General features: G+C 40.6%; 1 protein-coding gene across 1 annotated transcript; it reads right to left on the bottom strand.

The window, feature by feature from the left end:
• Nucleotides 1-10,265: 10,265 nt before the first annotated feature.
• On the bottom strand, nucleotides 10,266-11,939 carry LOC110901130. Its single transcript, XM_022147978.1, has 3 exons — nucleotides 11,502-11,939; nucleotides 10,795-11,294; nucleotides 10,266-10,728 (listed from the first exon to the last, which is right to left on the bottom strand). Exons 1-3 carry the CDS (start codon nucleotides 11,937-11,939, stop codon nucleotides 10,266-10,268), a joined length of 1,401 nt encoding a protein of 466 aa, XP_022003670.1.
• Between the last annotated feature and the right edge of the window lie 201 nt (nucleotides 11,940-12,140).

Genomic DNA, 12,140 nt, shown 5'->3' with positions numbered 1-12,140 from the left:
ATCTGTTTCCTTAATAGCCAGGAAGTGAGCAGACTTTGTGAGTCGATCAACGATCACCCAGATGGTATCATTCCCACGCTGGGATTTAGGTAGGCCTGTAACGAAATCCATGGAAATTTCTTCCCATTTCCACTGTGGTATCTTGGGTTGCTGCAGCAGGCCCGCTGGTTTCTGATACTCCACTTTGACCTTTGCACATGTCAAACACTTGCCGACGTAAGTAGCGATGTGGGCTTTCATGCTAGGCCACCAGTATGTAGTTCTGATGTCATGGTACATTTTATCTGATCCTGGATGTACCGAGTAGCGAGACTTGTGAGCTTCGTCCATTATAAGCTCTCGTAAGCCGCCATAAAGTGGGACCCAAATACGCCCCGTTACATAGTATGCGCCGTCTTCCTTTTGTTCCATTTGTTGCCTTGAGCCGCGTAAAGCTTCAGCTTTGACGTTTTCGGGTTTCAATGCTTCTATCTGAGCAGTTCGTATTTGTGCAGGAAGACTGGACTGAATAGTGAGCTGCAAGGCTCGTACGCGTCTAGGCAGAGTGTCCTTTCGACTGAGTGCGTCAGCCACAACATTGGCTTTGCCTGGGTGATACTTAATAGCGCATTCGTAATCGTTAAGCAGTTCGACCCATCGTCGCTGACGCATGTTCAATTCCTTCTGCTTGAAGATATGCTCGAGACTCCTGTGATCGGTGTAAATTGTGCACTTGGTACCGTACAGGTAGTGTCGCCATATCTTAAGTGCAAAGACAACAGCTCCCAGCTCTAAATCGTGCGTCGTATAATTTCGTTCATGAACTTTGAGTTGTCGCGAAGCGTAGGCAATAACTTTATCCCGCTGCATCAATACACAACCAAGCCCCTGTATCGATGCGTCACAATAGACTACAAAATCGTCCGTGCCCTCTGGCAATGAGAGAATAGGTGCGCTGCAAAGCCTATCCTTTAAGTACTGGAAAGCAGTTTCCTGAGGGTTTCCCCAACAGTAGGTGACACCTTTCTGTGTCAACATAGTAAGTGGCTGTGCAATCTTCGAAAAGTCTTTGATGAATCGCCTGTAGTAACCTGCCAAACCCAAGAATTGGCGTATTTCTGTTGGTGTACACGGTGCAGGCCAGTTTCGTATCGAATCTACCTTGGATGGATCGACATGAATCCCATCCCTGTTCACCACATGGCCTAAGAAGTGGACTTCACGAAGCCAGAAGTCGCATTTTGAAAACTTGGCGTACAGTTGTTCCTTTCGAAGAAGTTCCAAGATAAGACGTAAGTGCTGCTCGTGTTCCTCCTGACTCTTGGAGTAGATCAGAATGTCGTCGATGAAGACAATGATGAACTTGTCAAGATAGGGTTTGCACACCCTGTTCATAAGATCCATAAAAACAGCGGGCGCGTTCGTAAGCCCAAATGGCATGACAAGGAACTCGTAGTGGCCGTAGCGAGTTCTGAATGCTGTCTTGGAGACGTCCTCATCCCGGACTCTCAACTGATGATAACCAGACCTTAGATCAATCTTGGAATAGTAACTCGACCCTTGCAACTGGTCGAATAAGTCGTCAATACGAGGAAGAGGATAGCGGTTCTTCACTGTGACCTTGTTCAGTTCACGATAATCGATGCACATCCTGAAAGTGCCATCCTTCTTTTTAACAAATAGTACTGGAGCTCCCCAAGGCGAAGAGCTTGGACGAATGAAGCCCTTATCCAAGAGCTCTTGTAGTTGCTTCGAGAGTTCCTCTAGTTCAGTTGGAGCTAATCGATACGGTGCGCGAGCTATAGGTGCTGCTCCTGGGGCTAGCTCGACTTGGAATTCGACTTGACGATGAGGCGGTAGACCAGGTAAATCTTCAGGAAACACTTGAGGAAATTCGCGTACAACTGGAATATCCTCAATCCTTTTCTCTTTCGCTGATGCATCTGTAACAAGTGCCAAAATAGCCGTATGACCCTTTCGTAAACATTTCTGAGCCTTCAGGAAAGAGATGATGCCAACCACTGCACCACTCTTGTCGCCTTGAACTTCGAGAGGTTCTTGACTAGAACGAGGAATGCGAATTACCTTTTCCTTGCATAAAATCTCTGCGTGATGTTGGGATAACCAATCCATACCGATGACAACGTCGAAGCTACCCAAAACTATGGGTATAAGATCAATCGAGAAGGTCTGACCAGCTAAAACGATGCTACAACTCTTGATTACGTGCGCGGCTTCTACACTTTTACCATTGGCTAGTTCTATGACGTGTTTGGTGTTTAGGGGTGTTGGTGTACGTTTTAACAATTTACTCATTTTCAAAGACATATAACTTGTATCAGCACCCGAATCAAATAAGACAGTAACATAAATATCGTCGAGAAGAAACTTACCCATAACCACATTGGGATCATTCACTGCGTCACCCCGACCTAGCACAAAAGCACGACCCCGAGCTTCGTTGCCATTGTTGTTGTTGTTTCCCCCATTGTTGTTGTTATTGTTCCCGTTGCCCTGGTTATTGTTGTTATTGCGATTCTGGTTCTGGTTCAATTGAGGGCAATCACGTTTGTAGTGGCCTTCAGCCCCACACTGGAAACATCCCCGGTTTCCACCTTGTGGCTGCTGGTGCTGGTTCTGTGGAGTTGGCGGTGGGAGTTGCTGGTTCTGATTTGCTGGCCGTGAGCTTCTACAATCCTTAGCCTCATGACCCATCTTGAGGCATCTTTGACAACGTTCCCTGCGACATCTTCCGCTGTGGTGTCTGTTGCACTTATTACACAGTGGGTGAATTCCCCGATATCCACCCTGCCCCTGACTGCCAGATGATTGCTAACTCGGATTCTGGTAGTCATTTATCTTGCGCTGCTGAGACTGAACAGAAACTGATCCCTTGCTGGAATCCCCCTCCCATTTTCTCTTGTTGTCACTGGGAGTAGCAGAAGTAGTGACAGCAGTAGTGGTAGCCTTGATACGTTTTGGCAGCCTGTTCTGATCCACTGCCTGATCTGTAATACGGTGAGCAAGGCGCTGAATAGCCTGGATGTTGTCAAGATTGGCCGATGTTACGTGGCTCTGAATCTCTGGCGCTAATCCCTTGAGATACAACTCAATACGCTTGTATGGAGGGTCCACCATGGTTGGACACAGCACAGCCAACTCGTTCGACCTCTTGGTATAAGCCTCGATTTCTAAACCAGTCATTTTCAAATGATACAGCTCGTCTTCCAGCTTGTGAATGTCTTCACGAGTGCAGTATTCCCTTTTGATCAATTCCTTGAAATCATTCCAAGGGGTGGCGTTAGCAGCTGCCAACCCTAGGATCTGTACTTGCGCGTTCCACCAAGTCAACGCGATTCCTTCCAAAGTGCCAGTGGCGTACTTGACCCTGCGAGCCTCAGGGCATTCACACATTTCGAACACAGATTCTAGCTTCTCAAACCAATGGAGGAGTCCCACTGCCCCCTCGGTGCCACTGAATGAGCTTGGACGACAGTCCATGAAGTTCTTGAAAGTGCAGACAGGCTGCTGCGCGTGTTGACCTATTGTGTACGAATAGGACAAAGTTAAATACGAGAGTTAATGTAGGATCTAAAGATCCTAGTGTGTGTCTATACTGCAGGGTATACTACCTGCTTGAGCAGCTGCAAGTGCCGCAGCAACTTGAGCTTGAACGAGAGCCTCTAGCTGGGCTTGAGTCATGTTAATTCGTCCAGACATGATCTTCATAGCAAATGCAACATGAGTTAGAGAGGTTCGCGAATAGAGCGATGACAGAAGAGTGTAAGCACATAGATGTTCTTAAGCAATAACAAGTAATGAGCAAAAATAATGTAAGCATACTTCGAGCAAAGTTCTATGCAATTCTAGCATGTAGGCAATAAACATAAACCTTATTACCTAGTATGTCGAGTCTTGCACGTGGAGCGAAGCGTCGTTGTGGATCGTTGAGAGCACTGTTCTGGTTATAGTCTAGTTTTAATAAAAACGTTTTCCCATATTAAAACCAAGTTCTCTATAACCAATGGCTCTGATACCAATCTGTCACACCCCCAAAATCCACCTGCGGAGTATCACCGCTTGGGAGCGTGACTGACCAGGATCAAGCCACCAATCATATCGAACATGTAATTAATATCAAGTATAATAAATGTAAACCAATCATTCAATACGATAGGTGTTCAAAACATAATCATAGTTTCAAAGTATAGCGGAAGCATAAGTATGAAAACCCAATGTGTAACATAAGTTCAAATGTTTAAATGTTTTAACATGGCATCCACGCTCCATGCCCCACAACGACCTGCTCCTCCCTGTGCAAACTCCATGTATCTAACGACCTGCAAGGCATGTAACAGAGGATCAACAACTAGTTGAGCGAGTTCACAGTTAACAGTTCAGTAATAGTATAGTGTGAGTAGTAGTATGTTCGTTCGTTATGTCATGTATCGTATTAGTTTCTATCGCGGCCTCCCAGGCAGGTGTGCGAAGATATTAGGGGATGTTCATCCCGAGTATTCTAGACTAGGTTTATCTGTATCGCGGCCTACCAGGCAGGTGTGTGAAGATTAGTAAATTCCAGTTCGCGGCCTTCCAAAGGCAGGTGTGCGAAGTCAGTCATAATATCGCGGCCAACCCTTGGCAGGTGTGCGAAGATCAGTTCAATAAGTGTTACTAGTCTAGTCGTATTCTTATCGTTAGGTTCTATCAACTGAGTATGTACAATAAGGTAATCCAATCCCATTCCCACCCTGGGAACCCCATGCCTTGGCTGTGTGAACTCACCTTGGTTTGCTCGGTATGTTATTGCTTCTAAGGTTTAGTAAACGTCTAAGTCCGTTACACACGACCTTGAATGATTTTAGAGAAGGAGAGGAATCAAAAGTGATGAAAGTCTTGCCAATGATTTGGTGATGATTGCCAGGGAATGTGAACTACGTGCTTGGATTTTTGTGTGTGTGGTTTAGTGAAGGATTAGGGTTAAGTATAATTAAATTTTCACTAATTACTCAATACACCCTGAATTATTATATTTTACACAAGCATACCATCTTACAAGCATTTCACAGTTTCACCACCAAGTTCACATAATTGACAAGTCTATCACAATTAATCAAACAACCATGCACAATTACACAATACGATTCATTTCATCAAAACGTACATAATTCCGTAGCAATTAATTGTGCAAATAATCAACTAAACAATACATGATCGTGCAATAAATGCAAAATAGAAATTTTGGAAATTCGAGTTGTCACAACTGCTTCAACAATCTTAGATGGATGTTTTATATCCATTAGGAATCATTCGTTTCCGCTGTCTTTGCTTCCGTTGAAATTGGCAGGATTCGACATAGTGATAGGCATGGATTGGTTGTCTCGTAACCAAGCCCATATTGTATGTGATAAGAAGCAAGTGGTTATCAAGACTCCTTATGGTGAGCCATTAACAATTCAGGGAGATACGCAGTACGGATTGCCTAAACAAGTATCTATGCTTAAAGCATCAAAGTGTTTGAAGAAAGGTTGTGTCATTTACATGGCACATGTGACTGTAGATGAGCCAAAGCCAAAGATTGAAGATATTGCTGTTATTTCTGAATATTTGGACATTTTTTTCCTGAGGAATTACCTGGTTTACCTCCAAACAGGTAAGTGGAATTCAGGATCGATATTATTCCTGGAGCAGCACCAGTTGCAAGAGCACCTTATCGGTTGGCATCAACTGAGATGAAAGAATTGAGAACACAGTTGGATGATTTGTTGGAGAAGGGTTTTATTCAACCTAGCTCATCCCCTTGGGGAGCGCCTATCTTATTTGTGAAGAAGAAGGATGGATCAATGCGTCTATGCATTGATTATCGCGAGCTAAACAAAGTTACAATCAAGAACCGATATCCATTACCCAGGATCGACGATCTGTTCGATCAGCTTCAAGGGGCAAGTTACTTTTCAAAGATCGATTTGAGGTTGGGTTACCATCAGCTGAAGGTCAGAACTGAAGATGTGCATAAGACTGCATTCAGGACTCGATATGGCCACTACGAGTTCTTAGTGATGCCTTTCGGGCTCACTAATGCACCTGCAACGTTCATGGATCTCATGAATCGCGTTTGCAAGCCATATTTAGACAAGTTTGTCATTGTTTTTATCGATGACATACTTATTTATTCGAAGAATCAAGCCGATCATGAAAAACATCTTCGGTGTATTCTTGAACTTCTGCAACAAGAGAAGCTTTATGCAAAGTTCTCTAAATGTGAATTCTGGCTCTGAGAAGTCCAATTTCTTGGACATGTAGTGAGTGAGCGTGGTATCCAGGTGGATCCCGCTAAAATTGAAGCAATTATGAATTCGCAAGCACCAAAAACACCTACAGAGATTCGCAGCTTTTTGGGTCTAGCAGGATACTACAGGCGTTTCATTGAAAACTTTTCTAGGATTGCTGCACCTCTAACATCGTTAACTCGCAAGAATGTAAAGTTTGACTGGGGTCCCAAGTAACAAGAATCCTTTGAGATTCTCAAACAGAAATTAAGCAATGCTCCAGTGTTGACATTGCCAGAAGGGATTGAAGAGTTTGTTGCGTACTGCGACGCATCGCATACCGGTATGGGTTGTGTGCTCATGCAGAGAGGCAAGGTCATAGCCTATGCTTCACGTCAATTAAAGGTGCACCAAAAGAACTACACCACCCATGATCTGGAACTGGGTGCCGTTGTATTTGCACTGAAACTTTGGCGGCATTATCTATATAGAACCAAGTGTGTGATTTATTCTGATCATAAAAGCCTTCAACACTTGTTCAATAAAAAAGATCTTAACATGAGGCAGCGTCGATGGATGAAAACTTTAAATGATTACGATTTCGAAATTCGCTACCATACAGGCAAAGCAAATGTTGTTGCCGATGCCTTAAGCAGGAAGGAAAGGATTAAACCGATAAGAATCAACGCCAAGAGCATCGAACTAAAGAACAGCTTGAATGAAAAGTTGTTAGCAGCTCAGAAGGAAGCCGTGTTGGAAACTAACTTTCCGAATGAAAAGTTAGGCGTAACTGCTGATCAATTGTCGTATGGCAAGGATGGAATCCTTAGATTAAATGGACGATTCTGGGTCCCTATCCATGGAGGACTTAGAGACGTGATCTTTCAGGAAGCTCATAGTTCAAAATATTCAGTCCATCCAGGCAGTGATAAGATGTACCAGGATTTAAAGGCAAATTATTGGTGGATAGGTTTGAGAAAATCTATAGCCACTTATGTTTGCTGAAACCCTCCGGGGGCCCAAAAAAATTATTTTTTAAAAAAATAAAATGACACTATACAACTTAGAATATATAAGTACTGAATTGGAATATGATATTCGCACATGGCCCACAAATTTTCGAAGATTTTTGGAGACGACCTTGATATATATTATAATATATCACAAAAAACAAGATAATATTTACTTGTAATTAGGAGTGTAATTTGATGTCTATAACATATTTGAAAGTTGATTACAATGCTAATGAACTTATATTGTATTTCGTTGAAATTAAGAACTAATTTTGCGTTGTTAAACTTGATTTTCGCTTGTAATGTATTAGGTTGAGGTTTTAGATATGTTTTTTTTTTAATTATTGAATAACATTGTTAGAATACTGAATTTTGAAAGCCATGTATTAGTTTTTATTTTAAAAATCGAGCCAAACCAAGCCGAGCACAAGCTTAGATTTCTAGCTCGGTTTCAAACCTGAGCCGAGCCGAGCCAGCTCGGTTTATAATTGAGCCAAGCCTGAGTTTTGTCCTTGCTTGGCTCGGTTCAGCTAATGAACATCCCTAATCTATCTACTATAATAAAAGAAACCAACTTTTGGACACGTGTCATTCATTGAAGGTATCCTCAAATATATATTTATTTTATATTAACTAAATAAATAATAAGTTAATATTAAATCTTATCATACTTTAATAAAATATTATCATCAGATCTAAATTGTTAATTTAATATATTTTTAAAACAAATACATCTCTTTCCTACTTATCTTATACTAAATATATAAATAATAAATTAACATTAAATGTTATCCTAATTTATTAAAAATATAACTTTTTTATTACTTGGTATACAAAATTATATTTATTAAACTCGTGTAAAATGCGGGGTTTTTAAAAATTCAACTTTTTTTATTATTTACTATACAAAGTTATATTTATATAACTAGTATAATACATAAAGTTTTTAAAGATATAACTTTTTTATCATCTGCTATGTAAAATTAGATTTATTCAGCACGTGTAATACACAGGGTTTTTAAGGATATAATTTTTTTATTTCGTAGATTTTTCAACCCCACTATACATGGGTTTTTTTTTAAAAATACGACGTTTTTAGTATTTAATATACAAAATTACAATTATTTAATTTGTGTAATACACATGGTTTTTAAAGATATAGCTCTTTTTTAGATCATTCAACACGTAATATACGGGGTTTTTAAGGATGTAATATTTTATGATTGGGTAGATTTATTCAACCCGATTATACACAGGTTTTTTAAACATACGACGTTTTTAGTATTTAGTATAAAAAAATCACATTTATTCAATCTGTGTAAAACACATGGTTTTTGAGGATATAACTTTTTTTATTATTTGATATATAAAATTACATTTATTTAACCCGTACAATATACGAGTTTCATAAAGATATCACTTTTTATTATTTAATATATAAAATTACATTTATTCAACACGTGTAATACACGAGGTTCTAGCCTAGTATAGATATATATAAGAGTAAACTGCAATTTTACCCCCTGAGGTCAGGGGTCATTGGCATGTCTACCCCTCCTAAGGAAATAATTGCAAATTTACCCCTCACTGCTTGCTCTTATGTCGCATGTTTACCCCCTGGGCCATGTTTCCGTTAATGTTTCCGTTAGTGAGTGATGAAATGTCCAAATTGCCCACCAACGTCTTCCTCTTCCTCATTTAAGAGCTTGAAGCCCTAAATTGTCTGCCCTAACCCCTGTTGTCATTGTGTTCTTCAATCGACCCCCAAATTCGCTGAACATGTCTTCATCTTCTTCCTCTATGCTGCGGTCCAAGGAGACCATGACCAAAAGTCAAGCTTTAGACATCATATGTCCTTGTGGTGCGAAAACAGTGTTCAAAGAATCACAATCCAAAGCTAATCCCGGTCAATGGTATCTTAGATGTGTAAGTTTCTTCTGTTTAATGGTTATTGAAACTCAAGTTTCTTTCTTCTGTTGCTTATGATGTCCGATAGTAGGTTGGAGGATGTGGATTCCTCAGATGGGCTGATGTTGGTGAAGAACAGGGATGTCCGATTTGTCGAGAGGTAATGCCTGCTTTAATTCAAAGCATTAAAGATAAGGATGAGTTGGCTAAGTGCAAAGAACAGTTGGCTCGGTACAAGAATGGCGATGTGTTCAAACTGAAGACGTACTTTGTGATTACTTGGGTCTTGATTGTTCTACTTTTTTTGGTTAAGTAGTTTAATGTGGAGAAATTGGATTTGGTTGTGTATTTTGTGTGTAACTGTATTTGAGTTATGAGTTTTCAAGTTTATGCAATGGTCCTTTTCAAGTTCTTATATGTTTGTTTTGGTAGCCTGCTTGTAATTCTGTAGGTATGGCTGACACAGAGAATGAGAAAGATATTGCTAAGGATGAAGACGTCGTTGCAGCCGAAGAACCAGACAGTTATGTATACTTTGAGGATCAAGACTCTGAGATACTCAGACCTTACATGGAGCAAGAAATTGATTATGAAAAGATATTCGGAGATCCGTCAAAGGATTATGACCCTGAAGTGCTGGAACATGCATGGGATTACACATATTGGGATGAAGAGGATGATTGGTACTTTGACCCATATGAAGGGGAGCATGGTTCTGATTCGGATTGGTCTTGTTTGGATGATTGTCACTGGAAATAGGCTACATTTGTTTGGTTGCATGTTTGTATTTTGGACCTCTTATTTGTACTAAATGTTGCAATGTAATCGAATCACATTATTTATACTAAATCAGCCATGACAACAAACCAAACCAAACATTGTAAAGCAAAATACAAGCAGCCATATGTAAACCAAGCAGTTGACAACATAACCAAACATAAAGGTACAAACCAAACATTGTCTTGAACAAACTTGACAAACCTAACATTGTCTTGAAGAAACAAACAAATAAACATAGTCTAAAGTTACAAACCAAACATTGTCTTGAACAAACTTGACAAACAAACAAACATAGTCTAAACTTACAAACCATCCATCATTCATCAAGATTGTAAACTGGTGCACCTTGAGTGGCAGTGTGTGATTCCTGTGAAGCAGTGGATTGTTCACCCCCTTGTCCTTTGCAGCTCCTGACATTGTGACCCGTGTTCCCACATTTACCACACTTGATGCTAGTTCCCTTTCTGGTCATTTTACCTCCTTTGTGGAAATCCTTCTCAAGATCCTTTTCACCAAATGCCTTCTTTCTTTTCTTCTTTGGCCTTCCAACTTGTGTATGATGCTTTGGTGGGATAAGTGTTGTTGGACACTCTGAAGGAGTCCACATCTCCGGCCCGTTGATTGGCTCTATGACATTGTCATAGACTTTCTTCCATGTTGACAGCCAATACACATCATCCACCCATTCTTCTGGTATGTCAGCATCAATGTTATTCCTTGACATATCCCATATGGCTGCAACTGCATGTTTGCAAGGCATCCCAGTCAAATCCCACTTCCTGCATGCACAAGTTTTATGTTTAACATTCACAACACACTGTGATCTCGGACCTGTGACATGATACTTGTCTGAATCAACCATTAAAACAGACATTTCAACAGCCTGTTTCTTGATCTCATCAAAGACCTCAGTGGCATGAGGTGTCAGTGGCCCCATAAACTTTGCTTGCAATTTCTTGACATTCACTATCCTCTTGGTCATGTACTCCCGAATGAATTCTAGGCATGTGATAATCGGCTTGTCCCTTGCTCCTACGATTTGTCTGTTAAAAACCTCACATATGTTGTTCAGCAACATATCACATTTAGCTCTTCCAGAAAAATATGCTCTTGACCAAGCGATGTATGGGATCTCATTCAGCCAGTCATACATAGCTCGTTCTGTTGTCTTAATTTCTTCCATAGCTTTGTTAAAGTATGGAATAGATGTCTTCCTTCCGGCTGACCAAAGCAAATTCTTGTAAAGCTCTCCACGCCACTTGGATTTCATGTTCTCATGGATGTGCCTCAAACAAAATTTGTGCTCACTATTAGGAAAAACAGCTAGCATAGCAGGAATAAGACCCTGTGATACAAAATGCAATTAATCACAATATTTTGCTACCATAGTTTTTTGCAATGTATTAATTAACACTTAAGAACTTATTACCTTTTATCTGTCACTGATGAAGGTGAAACAAGAGTCAACCGTACAACCTAGGTCCTCTCTCAACAGTTGCAAAAACCATTTCTAGGTTTGTGTTGTTTCTGCCTCAACAAGGGCATAACAAACTGGATATATGCTATTGTTCCCATCAATACCAACATCACTCAAGATCTGTCCAGGAAATGGACCTTTCATGAAACAACCATCCACACCCAGCAATGGTCTTCCAATCATCTTAAATCCTCTCATCATAGAGGCAAAACAAAAGTAGACCCTTCGAAACTGCCTTGTAGGACTAGCTGAGTTCCCACATGGCTCCACATCAATTTTAGTTGTACTACCTGGGTTGGCTTTTAGAAGTTCATCACAGTATGACCTTAGCAGACCATACTGTTCTTGGTAATCACCATAAATCTTCGTAGTTGCTATCCTCTTGGCTCTGAAGACCTTATGTAGTGATATTTCTAGTTGATGCTTCCGAAGCAGTTGACTTTGGATTGCCTGAATTGGCATGTCTGGATTGCTTTCAATCATAGGTTGGATCTCTCTGGCAATCGAACTCATTGTGTACAAAGAAACGACCCTTGTTTTCAAACAGTTGTGTTGATTATGAATGGTCTTCACACACCACTTATCCTTGTCTGTGTTCCTTGAGATGTGAACTGCCCAAGGACAGGTGGGCTTGGTATGCCTTTTAAGGTGCTTGTATTTTTGCCCTACTTTGGTGCATTTACTATTTTGCCCCTCTTCTCCCTTTTTTTTACA

Source organism: Helianthus annuus, chromosome 13, assembly GCF_002127325.2.
Source record: "Helianthus annuus cultivar XRQ/B chromosome 13, HanXRQr2.0-SUNRISE, whole genome shotgun sequence".
In the NCBI taxonomy this organism is placed as follows: domain Eukaryota; kingdom Viridiplantae; phylum Streptophyta; class Magnoliopsida; order Asterales; family Asteraceae; genus Helianthus; species Helianthus annuus.
The sequence above is the reverse complement of the archived record's forward strand: the minus strand, read 5'-3'. Positions and strand labels throughout refer to the sequence as shown.